Genomic DNA, 14,645 nt, shown 5'->3' with positions numbered 1-14,645 from the left:
TCATCTCATTGACTTGACTACTAAACAAAGAATCAATCATCTTGTCGCTCATTTTGACCTACAATAGAGCATCCAATACGATGCCTAATCTTAAAGCTCCCCCTTCCCCTCTCCCCTCGTCATCCCCATCCTCTCTCACCACCACCCTCACTACCGCCCTCCACATCCGCCGCCAAAACTCCACCTACCGCACCCTCACCATCCCACCCCCCGACTCCATCGACTTCTCCTCCAATGACTTCCTCTCCCTCTCCCATAGCCCGCTCCTCCGCACCGCCTTCCTCTCCGAACTCCACGCCCACCCCGCCTTCCCCGTCGGCTCCGGCGGCTCGCGCCTCCTCGACGGCAACTCCCCGTATGCGGAGGCGCTGGAGCGGTCGACCGCGGAATTCCATGGCGCGGAGGCCGGGCTGCTGTGCAATTCGGGGTACGATGCGAACGTCGGTTTGTTCGGCTGCGTGCCGCAGGCGGGGGACGTCGTGGTGTGGGATGAGCTGGTGCATGCGAGCGTGCGGGAGGGGATGCGGTTGAGTCGGGCGGCGGGGCGGACGGTGATGTTTCGGCATAATGACTGTGCGGATTTGAGGAGGGTGTTGACGGATGTGAGGGGAAAAGACGAGAAAGTAAGAGATGGGAAGGCGAGCGTGTTTGTGGCGGTCGAGGCAATCTACTCCATGGACGGGGATTTGGTACCGTTGAAGCGGGTGGTCGACGTCGTTGACGAAGTCCTACCGCGTGGTAATGGCCATATCATCGTGGATGAAGCACATTCAACCGGCGTCCTGGGCCCGCTAGGCAAAGGGTTGGTTTGTCAGGAGGGATTGGAGAACCGGATATTCGCCCGCCTTCACACGTTTGGGAAATCGATGGCGTGCAGCGGTGGTAGGCCAACAGCTCTTTTTGGATCGTTGAGATTGGTTTACTGATTGTCCATTCCAGCAATCATCCTCTGTTCTCCTCTAGTCCGATCTTATCTGATCAACTACTCCCGCCCCGTGATCTACACCACCTTCATGCCCTTCCCCAACCTCGCCGCTATCCAAGCCTCCTACTCGCTCCTCAAGTCGGGTGAAGCCGAACCGGTAAGTCCACTAGTCCGGTAAGTGCCTTCTTTCTTCATGCGTTGACAATCTCTTTTCTCCGGGTCTAGCTGGCCGCTCGATTGCATGAGCTAGTGCAGATCCTCTTCCACCGCCTCCAAGCCCTTGCGGCCAAATTCGGCGGCGTCGAGTCCCTCCAACGCAATGGGCTGTTGACCGTTCCGTCCGAGATTCCAGGCAGCCCCGTTTTTGCGCTGTTGACGGACCATCCGCGGAGCCTAGCGACGCACTGTCAGAAGGCCGGGTATATGGTAAGGGCTGTAGTGCCGCCCACTGTACCGGAGGGCACGTCGCGGATCCGCGTATGCTTGCACGCCGGCAATAATGAGGAGCAGATCGAAGGGATCTGCTCGGAGATTGAGAAATGGCTCACATCGTGGTGCGCGAGACTGCAATGCGGCGAGAAGGTGACGCCGGAGAAGGACCGGCCGCGACTCTGATGCTGGGAGCCGGCAATTGTCCATTTAGCGGATTTGGAAAAGTGCTTTACGGAGTTAGAAAGAGTTCCCATGGTCGTTGAGCGTATCGCAGGTTTTGGGCATCTGTCAAAGGATGTGTCGTACAAAAGCTAGTGCATCCACAGGAGGTCTGGCTTTTCAACCCCCGTCAGAGCTACTTGGTATCTCCAGAGATCACGTAATCCGATATGTAGAGATATGAAATAGAAATTCTCGTAATAGAGATGGAATTTTAAGCTCGTCGATATACACCTGCTCATATCTACAGCTTCCAGTCCTTGTAGGTCCACTTCTCCGTGGCCTTGCGCTGGGGTTTCTTGTGCTGGGAGATCCGCTTCCTCGACTCGATTTTGCCCCGGACGATCATGCTTCGGAAACGGTCCTTCAATATGTTGCCTTCCGGCTTCAACAGGCGGAGGGACTCCTGTAACTCGTCGGCAAGGACGAGCTCAAGCGGTTGATCCGGGATTCTGATACTGTTAGCGATGATCCAGAACGATAGTGGTTGATCCACTTACTGTGATTTGCCGAAACTCTTTCGCCTCAACGTCTCCTCGTCCGCGCTATCCTCATCACTAATCTCGCCCTTCTGCCGCAACTTCTCCTGCCTCGCCTTTTCCTTCTCGCGCACCTCCTGCGCAAACGCCTTCACCCGTCGCAACTGCTCATCCTTCTGCTTCATTTTCTTCTCGTGCACCGCTTTTCGCTCCGCCTCCTTCCGCCGATTGATCTTGTTCCGCTCTGCTTGCGACTTCAGCTTCGATGCCTTCACGGTCTTCGCCTCCCCCTCCTCATGCTCGCTGTTGAACCCCTCCCACTCGCTCTCCGTGAAGTACGCGTCCTCCTCCGCCTCCTTCCGCTCCGCCTCCGCCGCCGAAGCCGCCACCCGCGCGAGTCGCTCCTGCTCCCGCTCCTCGCTGGCGAGCCGCTGCCGTTCCTTCTCCACCTCCTTCGCGCCCTCCCGGTCGAACAGGTTGGTCCAGTCGTCGAACAGGGGATTGTAGCTCCGGCCCGGGTCCGGCTTCGCGACCGACCGTACTGGTTTCCCGCTCGCGGACAGCGCAAGCGGTGCGCGCTTGATGGTGTTGGGGGCCCGCGTGGGCTTTTTCTTCGGGAGGAAATCGAATTTTTCCGCATCCGTGGCGGGTTCCTTGGCCGGCGCGGCCCACAAATCGCTCAGTTCGTTTTTGCTCGCTCGCTCGTGCAGATCCGGCTTCCCGATCTCGTGAGACGGGCCTTGCGTCCCTGCGTATGCGATCTTCCGCAGCCGTTCTAGCTCCTTATAGGAGATGCCTTCCCCGCGCTGCTTCTTCGTCGTCCGCAAGACGCCATCAGTGGTCTGGGCCGGTCGCTTTTTCGAGCCGACGGCCGGCACAGCCGAGCGTTGCGCGAGGATCTCCTCGGACTTGAGGGGCTTCTTCAGGCGATGGTCACGCTGGTACTGGAGTCGGGCGTGCGTGTCGCCCTTGGTGTCGAGGGCGAAAAGGTCGGCGAGGTCGCGGGAAGCGAGCGCCGTTCCGCTGAGAGACGAATTAGTTTCCGTGGATAGGCGCCGAAGCAGCGGACCCAGACGATATATACCCTTGAATGATCTCCTCTCGGATCTCGTCCAAACCGGATTGCACGTCGGAAACGTCGACATTTTTGCGCCAGGCCTTCTTGCCCTTTCTCGACGGCTGCGAGTGCTGCTGTGGGGGGAGAAGGGAGGCCATGATGGGATGGATGGGATTGATTCCGTCACGGCAAGGACAGAAGGGACGAAGGCAGTGGTTGCAGTGGCTCCGGAGAGGTTATACGGTGATTTATGAAGGAAGTGGGAGCAATATCAGAAGGATGAAGCGTCTGCAAAAATTATCGATTTGGCGGTGCAGGGATGTGGCGGATAGAATTGCCCGCTGTGGGCGGTGGCTCAGGCGGGGCCCCTCTAGGCTCTACATAATAGTGCATAGTCACAATAGTATTCTGCACCGTTAAGGAGTGCCTGTCTTTTCTGTGGGAGTCTTGCTTGTGTGATTGCTAGTTACTTAGTTAGTGGAGTGGTGACGGTACGTAACCATCCCCCAATCCAACAGAATCATGGCAGTCTGACACAGAGTCACGGACGAACCGACGAAGGCTGTGTCGACTGTCCCTAAGTAAAGTCAGGGTAGACCCGCTGCATTGTTCCAATTACCTGTTCCGATTACCTGTTCCAATGACCTGTTCTAATCCCCCATCCGGAGGTTCAATTTCTTTTCTCTTTCTCGCTCCCTTCTTTGAACTTAATATATCAATTTAACGTATATTCAATTCTCCTCTCGTCCTGATCTCCACCCCCTCTCCAACTACTACACGCTCCCCATCGTGACGCCTTTGTCCCATCCCCATCCGCCTCCACCAGGCGCCAACGAAACGTGCCTGGTTATTTCCCGTCACCATGGCGCAATCCACATATTCCAATCCGTTGAAGAAATACAAGTGAGTGCATCGAGGACGGCATGTCCGGACGGTTGGGCTGACCGCTGTAGATTGGTGTTCTTAGGAGAGCAGAGTGGTGCGTGGTGCCATATCGAATCCCGCAGGCCATCGTATTAACGGACACATCTAGTTGGCAAGACGTCGCTTATCACCCGCTTCATGTATGACACCTTCGACAATACCTATCAAGCCACGATTGGCATCGACTTCCTATCCAAGGTATGGGATCCGGATTCCGCCACCGCGTGGCTTCGTACGTTGACCCGTTGCCAGACCATGTATCTCGAAGACAGGACCGTCCGGTTACAATTATGGGATACGGCCGGCCAGGAGCGGTTCCGCAGCTTGATCCCCTCCTACATCCGGGACTCGAGCGTCGCCGTGGTCGTTTACGACGTGACAAGTAAGCACGCCGCCCGCCTTTTCGCCATCTCCCCCGTTTCCTGACCCGTGCCCGTCCCCAGATGCGAAGACGTTCGAGAATACCAAGAAGTGGGTGGACGACGTGCGCGCCGAGCGCGGCAACGACGTCATCATCGTTCTGGTCGGCAACAAGACCGACCTGTCCGACAAGCGCGAGGTCACCCAGGCACAGGGCGAGGAGGAGGCGAAACGGAACAACCTCATGTTCATCGAGACGAGCGCCATGCTGGGCCACAACGTGAAGACTTTGTTCAAGAGAATAGCCCAGGCACTGCCGGGAATGGAGGGGGAAAGTCGGGGCGAGAGCCAGAGTACGTTTCGTCGGACCAGTTCACGAAATGATACTAACGCCGCTGCAGTGATCGATGTCAACATCAACCCGAACCCTCCCAAGGAGAGCGAGGGCTGCGCTTGCTGATACCATTTGAGCGAGGTTTCCGACTTGGACATGGCGGTGCGAGAGACCCCGGATTTGAATTCCGGGCGCATTGGGGTCCTGATGGTGTGACTACTGCTTTGATGCATGGCGTTCCGGACGGTGATTGAAGGAGAGCATGGAGAGCATGGCATCTAGAGTCGCGAGGACTTGGCTACCGCCGATATTGATTTGTACCCCAATCCTTGGTTCGTCGAACTTGTACAGATACATGCATCATTGGTCGTGGGGCAGGGGTTGAAATAGCGGATTCACCATGACAATGATGTGTGGGATTCCCCCATCTGCAAGAATCGCAGAACCGTTACTCCGGCTGGCCAAACCGCCTAAAATACACCAAAAATCGACTCATTAGAAGCGCCTCTGCCATGCCACCCACAAATGCTTCGCTGCACCCAAGTAGTTATCTAAACTACACACCTCATCCACCTCACCGCAATTCGATCGCATCTGGTAAGCCTCGCGGCTTCGGCGGGTCGGTCCCACTCCTCCGCCTCCGTTCCCTCTCCTTGACGCCAATATGGTCGTCGCTCCTCTTAAACCTCGTGCTAAACGGCTCCATCCACCTCGCCTCCTCATCGTCCGTCTCCTCCTTCCCCAGCCAATACGACCGATTCACCCCGACGAACGCCCGCCCCATTCTCCCCTTCCATCCCTCCCCTTCCGGTCGCCCCGCGCGGAACGGATCCTCCGCGATCTCCGCCGTTCCGCTCCCGGACGCAATGTCGAACGTGTTTTCCCCGCTGCGTGCGACGTGCTTGCGCACCACCATGCGCGCGTACGCCATGACCACGAGGATCGAGTAGATCCGCAGGCTCCAGAGGATGGCGACGATCATGATGCTAAAGATGCTGCTGCTGTGGAGGAGCACCGTCCCGAGGGACGCGTCACCAGTCGGCTGCCCGTCGGGCGCCCCGACCGCGACTGCCTCCTGCCCCGGTGTGAGGCCTGGTTTTGGGGTCGCGAGGATCTCGACCCGCGACACGTTGAGCTCTGGGGCGGTGAACCCCGCATTTTGTTCGACGCCTTGGGCGCCGGGGACAGGCTTGCTGTCGTGCTGGGCGACGACGAAGAACCAGGCGAAGGCGAAGGCGACGGTGAAGAGCATGTTGACGAGGGCGTCGAGGGCGTAGAAGTAGGCCCAGAGGAGGGTCTTGAACGGGTCGGCGGGCGTGGTGGAGGAGGTGGCGCGGATGTGAGGGACGAGGTAGAAGAGGACGAAGACGAGGCTGAGGACGGAGTAGATGTACATGGTCGCTTGTAGCGAGGAGAGGGGGGCGCCGGTGAGGGGCGCGAGCAGGCCATAGATGCCGGAGGCCTTGTTGAGGAGGAGGACGAAGAGGAGGAGGGTGTTAGCGGTGGAGATGGGGAGGAGGAGAAGGAATTTCTGCGGAGGTGAGCATCGTCACGGACAGCGGTGATTCGGGGATGGGAAGGTTACCTTGGGGCGAGGGACCCGGAGGGATCTTAGACGAGCCATTTTGAGGGATCGATGCGATTCAAGGGCCGGGTCGAGACCACGGGAAACGACGTCGAGAATTAAGAACGGATCACTGTTGGCACTGTGGTATATTTCATGAAGTATGTCGAAGTTGAAAGGGAGATTCTGGTATTCAGAGGGTTGGCGGAGTTGAACGGATCTCAACTCTCAACTGGTGGCGTGGCTAATTACCGGCGCTTGCCTCATTGGGTTAGAGGCCGCGTGAGGGTCTGGCTGCTTTTCTCCCTTGAACCTTCAACCTTCAACCAAGTTTCAACGAACCAAAACCCCTAATATTGATATTGATTACTTCTAAGTTATGCCCCAGCAATCCGTATTTGACCATCCGCCACACCGATTTCGTCTTTCTTGTCGGAAATCATGTTCGACTAGGCGTTAGAGAAGGGTGATCTGGACTTGATGGATGGCTGGACAATTGCTGTGTTGCGGTTGCACTACATAGTATGTAGGGCTGCCAGAGTACGAGTACGCTAAACCAATACGGAATGCTGAATGGTGACTCAAAGAGTCGGAGTAAGTAACTGTAGGGCACATCTCGGCATCAAAACCTTCTCAACCATCGACATTTAAATCCTTCCCGTTGCCTCGTTCGTTTGTGCCGATCTTGTAAATGGCTTGAGATCAGTACAGCGGAAGACTACAGTTCCAAGATCCCTATACGAACTATCAGTCTGTATATCGAACAATTCAAACCATAAAGATCAAGTCATCAGTATGCCTCTCCCGTCTCTCGATCACATCATCATTCTGGTCCCCTACAAATTCCTTGCAAACTCTCCCGACTGGCTACCCAATCATTTCACCATCTCTCCCGGTGGAAGACATGCGGACGGGAAGACTGAAAACAAGCTCGTCCTCTTCAGTGACGGCAGCTATCTTGAACTGATTGCGTTCGTGGACGATGACCCGAAGAATAGAGAAGGGCATTGGTGGGGGGAAAAGAGCTATGGAACCATCGACTTTGCCTTGACAACGTCCGACGGTGCTCAATTCAACTACACTTCCATGACCCAGCGCTTCGGCGATCTCGACCAGAGCGACCCCTCCATCGGCTACAACCCTCCCAGGGCCGGTGGCCGGAAGCGCGATGACGGAGTCGATGTGAAGTGGGAGATCACCTTCCCCACCAACTGTCCCCGTGGAGAGATGCCGTTCTTTTGCCACGACGTGACAGCGCGGGACCTTCGCATCCCATTATCGGACCGGGCCACGACTCATCGCGGGCAGGCCGAGGGCACATACGGGGTCGAATCCTTGGTGGTCACCGTCCCGTCGGATCGATTCCAGTCGGTCACTCAGGCGTACGAGGCAGCGCTTGGAGTCCGCAGCTCGTCGGATGAGCCGGACGTCGCTGTATTCACTGTGGGAAGAGTCAACGAGATCGCTGGAGCACCCAAGCCTGTCATCCGGATCCAAAGGCAGGGCAGTGGGGATCGAGCGCCGGCGAATCTTTTGTCGGATTTGACGATGGGCCGAAAGGGTGATTCGCCGGCAGGAGGGCGCGTTCAAATTGACTCTGGCAGCGATTCGTTGGGCGGGATATTCATCCGTACAACCAATCAATAGTTGGCCGTGGTAAAGGTTCAAAGACACGGTTCAAGTCCCGAGAACCCAGTCATTGACAATGGCCACCATATTCTAATGACTAGGACAGATTCAGCGATGAGAAGAATGATAGTGCATCCAGAGAAGAGGATTGTATGGAATAAGGATGACTGATATAGTCCGTAAGTCCGTAATATATGATACTGCGGTGTATGCCCAACGTGTCTAGTCTCTGTGATACCACGTTCTGGCTTGTCCGATGGCGAGCGTCAACTCATCATCTATACCCCCATTCAATATTTCGTATCAATGCCCTATCAATATTTCAACAGCAACTAGGGTACGCAGGAGCCGGATGCCGGGCCAGGCCCGGCCTTGTACGGCACATTCAACTGTGTAGCCTAACTCGTAACTACCCGGACGATAAGCCATTTCGATGACATGTGGGAAATGAAGATTAATATTAATAGCTTTAATGCACCACCCCTCGAGTTTGGCTGCAAGTTGAGTGTCACTACAGTATGCAAGGCGTTTCTTGAATGGGTTAGAGACAGAGAGAGATAGATAGTGAGTGGGCGGCAAGCTTCGCCGTCTTCACCGCGTCTTCAGAGTCCAGACTCCACGGCTTCACTACTTCACCTCTTCACCTCTCCACCTCTTCACCTCTTCACCTCTTCATCCCTTCACCTCTTCATCCCTTCACCTCTTCATCCCTTCACCTCTTCATCCCTTCACCTCTTCATCCCTTCACCTCTTCACTTCCGAAATTGCTACTGACAAGTGATTATACACCCACGAGCTTGTGATGCTCGGTGCATGTCCCTGTCCGCCCGCATCCCACCACATCCCACCAACCACTCCTCCGCGCCATCCCACCGAACACGATCTAGAAATGCTGCTTTCTTCAGTTAACATGTCCAAGCCTCTCTCCATTCCTCCCATTCAGTTGCCATCCTGTCTCCAATAGTGGTACTCCAGCATCCTGCATGGAGCCATTCCCAAGTTCAAGCCATCATGCTTGGCCATCTGCTCAATTCCTTCAATCCCGCTCGACGGAACACCGCCACCCCGCGGAATCTCTCTCAGACTGAGCTATACGCCGAAACCGCACATACACAACACCTCCTGTTCCCGGACACTCTATCTCGTCCCTTCGAAGCTCTCGATGGCCCTTCGCTTTCCGCGTCGTGTGACGGCAATGACACCCACGATGACTTACAGAATCCCCGAGACATCCGCATAATCATTGCTCAAGGGGAGTTCGGCGCTCTTCCGGAAGTGGTCCTGTTTGATTCAAACGCCTCATCTCCCACATCCCCGGTTCTTCGCTCGAATAAACAGGTCCCTCGCCCTTCCGATTCCAAATTTGCACGCGGACACATTCGAAAGTCCTCCACCGCCTCCGAAAGCAGCGCAATTCGCTCGCCTACCACTCCGACAGCGGGGCCGCTACAATGGGGCCGAACGCGAGCTGGTTCCATTTCTTCGGCGCTGCCCAATATCGACGAGGGATCACAGAGCAGAGCGAAGGAGTCGGAAAAGATAGTGGAAGTGGCGCTGGGATGCATGTTCGAAAATGCATATTCCAGGTATCGCGGGGTAAGCAATAAGATCAAAGTCATCCCACTCGAGCCTAGGCAGTATGGGTCGGCCGTACAAAGCTCTTCTCTCGGTGACGGATTCGGCTCTTTCGGTAGAGCTGATGGTCGGAAACGCAGTAATCTCGCGATATCTTACACTCCCGCGGACCCCCCCGCGGACAAAACTTCAGCGGGATTGGGCTTCTCCGCGCAAGACCGAAAGGACCCACGACGAAGGACGGTGCTACTGATGCGGACCTTCTCGATTGCTCTACCAGAATCCGAGGATGGTGCCTTGGCCGATGATCGCACACCAACGCCGTCCAACTCGCTCGGAAAAACACATGAATTTCCATTCCCTACAATGAACGCAAGAGCTGCTTCTAGCAGGAGGAGTTCGATAGCCGGAAATACGACCAGAACCCCGATGTACGGTGTATGCATCGCTATCCAATTGCCGGTGGCGCAATCTCTGGCGAGTCGTTCCGCAACTCGATGGAACGCCAAATGGCCAACCTCTGCCCCTGGTCCCGAATCATTACCTTCTTCATTCGACTCCGACAGGAGAGCTGGGTGGATGCTCGTTGACCCGATCTACGGCTCCGACTCCTTCTCGTCGCCATTCGGGAGTGATGTGGATGACAATGTGGACCTGGTTGGAAGGCACTGGGATGTCATCGTGAGGAGTCTAGCTACGTTGCACGAACTTGCTGCAGAGAAAATCGTAGCAAGACTAAGGGCGGTGGATGTTGGCTCGCCCAGCCCGAATGGACCTCAATCTACAAACACACGATATCGTAGACGAGTCTACCTCAAGCCTTATACCCTTGCCTTCGACGACGACTTGAAAAGGGCTGCAACGTCTGCCGGTGAGAGAATCGTTCGAGGCATGATAATCCCTCGAGTACGGACCGGCCAAGGGAAATGGGCGCTGTGGCGAGAGGAGGCCAAGTGGCTTAGTAACCTCAACGGGTCGAAAGATGACTTCCTCGCAACGTTTTTAACTTCGTTCCTTGGAAGTCACACAGAGTGGCTTGATACGCTAGGTCCGAAGCAGTACCGCAAGAAGCACTGGGAGCGACGACGTTCAACTGGAGACAGCCAGGACATCGCGTCAAGAACCGTTATCGTGTCAAACAATGCCATCGCAGCTCGGCGGTTAGTGTTCTTTCTTTCTGAGTTTCTGCCATCGTCTCCCAAACCAACTGGTGCGTTCTCACCGCGTCGGCCGGCGACGTCCGCATCTTTCCGAGCATACTCTCAGTCCCCGCCTATGAATGTAGGACTCTCCCGCAATGAATCCCTTCGGCGAACGATCAATCGAAGAGGAAAGAGTGCATCCTCCATGGCTCCGCAGCAGGTTGGAGGACGGAACAATAGCACCTCCACCATAGATACCCTTGACGAACGGAGTCCTGCAAAGGTCAACGACCGGGAGGCAGCTCACGAGACAGGATCCCGTCCAGCGTCGGAGGGACGACCAATCCTGCCTAAGTTATCTCTAGCGGCTGATGTCGATCCATCCGTCCGAAAGAGCGGCGCTGCCACACCATCGACGGTTACTCCGACCTCTTCTACCCCTGTCCGTTTCGCTATGCCACGTACTCCCTCTGCAACCTCCATTTTGCCTCGCCCTGGTAGCAGTAGTAGCCTCGCATCTGCGAATCTGATGAGCAACCTCAATCGGTCCACCTCAGCCCATGAAAGCAACGAGTCCCAATCCGCAAGCCGATGGGGCAGTTTCAAAAGCTTGTGGAGTCTCGGAACCCGTCAAGACTCTTCTACGGATTACGGCGACATCATGCACACACCGGACGAAGGCCTCGGAATTTCCACGGCGAACCGGAGCGCGTACCGCCAACCAAACGAGCTTGAACGTATGGTCGAACAGCTGTCCGGCGTTGATCGCGATCTGTATCCCGAAGATCTGCAAGATTCGGTTGGCGCTCTATCTCCGGATGTTTCGGCCCTCGACCCAGAACAAGACTCGCCGGAACAACGCATTGCCACTTCGGATACAACTTCAAACGTGTCGGCGACAGCAACCACCGGGACATCCGCAACGTCGGCGGCTCGTGCGATACCAGAGCGCAAGCGCTCTCAAAGCTCTTATTCGCCCCTGAAGATGTCCGTCAATGAGACTGATGGTGTTATCGACGTCGAGATACCATTCTTCGACTCGACACTCGAAACGGGCTTCGGGTTGGCCTCACCAGCCCAGTCTCCTTTCCTCCCCGGTTTCAATTCATCTTCAAGTGCTGGAGGGTCTGATTGCGTGGATCCTGGCTCGTTCGGATCAGGCAGTCAACTAGGTACCTTCCCATCGATGAACCCATGTCTTCACAGCAAGGATATCAACGCAGTAAACGTCGCTGGATGGCTCAAGAAATTCCACCCGGACTTCGAGCTGCAATCGGTGTTGCCATACTCCGATCTCGAGAAAGACATCCGCAACACCATGAGAGCCGAGCCTACTCCAACCAACAGCCTTCCCTGTACTAGCCCATCGAATACTCCCGATCCCGCCGAAGTCAAGCCACATGAGCGGTGGGTCAATGTTTGCTCGACGATCATTGCAGATACGGCCACATTTACCGTGCGTAAACTCACGTTGAAGCGGCTGGTCAAGCCATCATTCTCCGAGATATTCCCGTTGTCCATGCCCGTGACCCCGGCATTGAATCCTACTCCAGGAATCGGCTTTGGGGGCATGCCTCACCGTGGTTTCCGTCCGAATACACACACAGATGCACCACACTCACTATATTCCAACTTAGGCGAGACGGTGGTCGAGGAGAGGTTTTCAGAGGAGAATCTGACGGATCGGGATCCAATCCTAACCCGGTGCCTTAAGAAGCTACTCTCGCCGGACAAGCAACATTTGTCACTTTCACTTGCTTCCTCGAGATCGAGCTCTCGCCGCGGCAGAGACCAGACTCGTCAGTCCGAGGATACCACCGTGCCCACTCCATCCAACGGCATCGACATCGGCCCTCCAATGGAGACCGCAGTCCCAGGAATCGAGCCGGACGTCGGGCCGGGCGTCAACATGCTCGGCTTCACCAACTATGAATGCAAGCAGCTCGTCATGGATGCTCTCGAAGATATCGTCAAGAGCGTCGCGGCGGACATGGCGCGAGGAAAGGGCGAGAGTGTCGAGGCCGAGGTGGTGGGGAATCCGGGTCATCGCCACAAAGTGTCTACCAACTCCTCCATTTTGCGGGAGGGGGTGCGCAGGTGGATGCAAGATGCGGATAGATTCTCGTCGTGAGCAGGATGCTGATGTCTTTCTTTACTAATACAACTTTCCCTTCGTTGAGGTCGGTGGCTCGATACGTTGGGTTATAGAGGACTTTTTCACTTTGGCGTTCGACAGCATGCCTTAGGGCTTGGCGTGGCAATACCACTAGCAGGAGGGGCAGTTGCCACTAGCTTGATGATTTGGCGTTATGGGTCGGTACAGCACGCTTCCAGGCGAGCTTAGAGTCGCTTTGCGAGAAGATGGTGACGCCTTTACGAGCTAATGACCTGCAATGCCTTACGCGGAGACATCCAAGTAGAGGGAATGTGTATATTAATCATAGGTAGTGAAATAACGCTACGTAGTTCATTCAACATGGTCGTGAACTCGTGATAAGACTTTGCAATATGAAAGACTACTCGTTATTATTCCGAAACTAAGCGTGGATTCCCATTCACCTCACTCATTTTGATGCCTTTCCTGCCGCCACTTCTTGATCCTTCGGAAGAATGTCTGGAAGGGGTCCTATAGGGGTGATGCTCTGCACGTCATGTCAGCCTTCGCGCCACATACAGTTAGAACGCGCCAACATACGAATTGATTGATCTGCTTATGGCTCTTCGTGTAGTGATATTTGATGTGTTCGAACTGGGTCGTCTCGCGGAACGCCGGGACGTCCCAATACAGCTTCCGGAGCCACGCGTGAATGGCAGGATATCCCGATCGGATGTCGCGGATATTGCACTTGAAGTGCTGGACGTACACGGGGTCAAAGCGGACGATTGTCGTGTACAGCCGGACATCTGCCTCCGTGATCTCGGTGCCGAAATAGTAGGGTCCGGGAGATGAGGAGAGATGTGCCTCAACACGGTCCAAAGACTTGAACAGCTGTGTGCACGCCTTCTCGTAGGCTTCTTGTGAACTGGTCAAACAATTAGTGTCCTGAATCGTTTTGGCGGAGGTGTTACTTACGTCGCAAACCCGGACTTGTAGACACCATTGTTGATATCGTTGTACGTCCAATCATTCGTCTCCTCAATCTTTTGCTGCAACGCTTTCGGGAACAGATCGAGATTCCTGTGCTTCTCCGGCAGCAACGCGTCGAAGGCATGGTAGAACATGCGAATGATCTCGCTGCTCTCGTTGTTCACGATCCGCTTCTGTTTCTTGTCATACAAGGTCGGCACGGTGAACCGTCCACCGTACTCCTTATCATTCTCGAAGTAAATGTCCCGCAGATGCGTGTACTCCGGGTGCAGCGGATCTGGCACCGCGTTCTCCCCCGGCACCGTCTCGTCCGGCGTCACGAACCGCCAGCCTCGCTCGCCCATGTGCCAGTGCACCGCCGTGAACGGGATCAGCTCCTCCAGGCCCTTGAGCTTCCGGACGATGAGGGTCCGGTGGGCCCAGGGGCAGGCATACGAGACATAGAGATGATACCGGTCCTTTTCGGCGGGGAAGGCGGCGTTGGGATCGGAGGAGATGACGTCGCGGAATTGGGACTGTTGGCGCCTGAATTCCCCGCTCTTGTCTTTGGGGTCGACCCAGTTGAGGATGTTCTTCTTGGCTGGATCGTGTGTCGACATCTTTGCGGACAGGATTATGGTGGGTGGAGATCGAGGTGTTAACTGGTTTCTTAGTTGTGGCAATCGGCGAAGCAGACTTGACATTCCAGCGATTTCAACGTTCGTACAGATCACCTCTGTGTTTTATACAATTCTTCCCCTCTGATTTAAATACTCCAAGCCAGTCTTGTTAGTCAGGACCCTGACCGGTTGATATTACTCATTGTGTGGTCATGAAGATGTCGACTGACATCAATCCAGGGATCAGCACTCTGGGAGACAGGAAACTAGTCCAACCTTGCTTAGCAACGCTTACATATCTCGATATATTAGATCCGG

General features: G+C 55.4%; 7 protein-coding genes across 7 annotated transcripts; 4 read left to right on the top strand and 3 right to left on the bottom strand.

The window, feature by feature from the left end:
* Positions 1-11: 11 nt before the first annotated feature.
* Positions 12-1,625, top strand: P152DRAFT_478457 (PLP-dependent transferase). Its single transcript, XM_033681653.1, has 3 exons — positions 12-882; positions 940-1,082; positions 1,151-1,625. Exons 1-3 carry the CDS (start codon positions 81-83, stop codon positions 1,538-1,540), a joined length of 1,335 nt encoding a protein of 444 aa, XP_033539111.1. The 5' UTR covers positions 12-80; the 3' UTR covers positions 1,541-1,625.
* A 195-nt stretch (positions 1,626-1,820) lies between these two features.
* P152DRAFT_386945 (P60-like protein) lies at positions 1,821-3,282 on the bottom strand (the record flags this gene model as incomplete). Its single annotated transcript, XM_033675858.1, has 3 exons — positions 1,821-2,028; positions 2,077-3,078; positions 3,140-3,282. Coding segments are annotated over 3 exons (1,353 nt in total), but the record flags the coding sequence as incomplete, so codon positions are not given.
* Positions 3,283-3,892: 610 nt separating this feature from the next.
* P152DRAFT_454069 (ras-domain-containing protein) lies at positions 3,893-4,915 on the top strand. Its single transcript, XM_033678513.1, has 2 exons — positions 3,893-4,418; positions 4,480-4,915. The coding sequence occupies exons 1-2, from the start codon at positions 4,175-4,177 to the stop codon at positions 4,854-4,856; spliced, it is 621 nt and encodes a 206-aa protein (XP_033539109.1). The 5' UTR covers positions 3,893-4,174; the 3' UTR covers positions 4,857-4,915.
* Positions 4,916-5,304: 389 nt separating this feature from the next.
* On the bottom strand, positions 5,305-6,463 carry P152DRAFT_427337 (DUF1753-domain-containing protein; the record flags this gene model as incomplete). Its single annotated transcript, XM_033677295.1, has 2 exons — positions 6,316-6,463; positions 5,305-6,261 (listed from the first exon to the last, which is right to left on the bottom strand). Exons 1-2 carry the CDS (start codon positions 6,352-6,354, stop codon positions 5,305-5,307), a joined length of 996 nt encoding a protein of 331 aa, XP_033539108.1. The 5' UTR covers positions 6,355-6,463.
* A 179-nt stretch (positions 6,464-6,642) lies between these two features.
* On the top strand, positions 6,643-8,147 carry P152DRAFT_20334 (uncharacterized protein). The gene has a single exon (XM_033674359.1). It carries the CDS (start codon positions 7,090-7,092, stop codon positions 7,939-7,941), a length of 852 nt encoding a protein of 283 aa, XP_033539107.1. The 5' UTR covers positions 6,643-7,089; the 3' UTR covers positions 7,942-8,147.
* Positions 8,148-8,934: 787 nt separating this feature from the next.
* On the top strand, positions 8,935-13,132 carry P152DRAFT_427333 (uncharacterized protein; the record flags this gene model as incomplete). Its single annotated transcript, XM_033677294.1, has 2 exons — positions 8,935-12,439; positions 12,518-13,132. 2 exons carry the CDS (start codon positions 8,935-8,937, stop codon positions 12,769-12,771), a joined length of 3,759 nt encoding a protein of 1,252 aa, XP_033539106.1. The 3' UTR covers positions 12,772-13,132.
* Positions 13,060-14,555, bottom strand: P152DRAFT_454065 (uncharacterized protein). The gene is made up of 3 exons (XM_033678512.1): positions 13,714-14,555; positions 13,336-13,663; positions 13,060-13,282 (listed from the first exon to the last, which is right to left on the bottom strand). Exons 1-3 carry the CDS (start codon positions 14,409-14,411, stop codon positions 13,205-13,207), a joined length of 1,104 nt encoding a protein of 367 aa, XP_033539105.1. The 5' UTR covers positions 14,412-14,555; the 3' UTR covers positions 13,060-13,204.
* Between the last annotated feature and the right edge of the window lie 90 nt (positions 14,556-14,645).

This window comes from Eremomyces bilateralis, assembly GCF_010015585.1.
Source record: "Eremomyces bilateralis CBS 781.70 unplaced genomic scaffold P152scaffold_1, whole genome shotgun sequence".
Classification (NCBI taxonomy): Eukaryota; Fungi; Ascomycota; class Dothideomycetes; order Eremomycetales; family Eremomycetaceae; genus Eremomyces; species Eremomyces bilateralis.
This window is presented reverse-complemented; position numbering and strand designations above follow the sequence as displayed.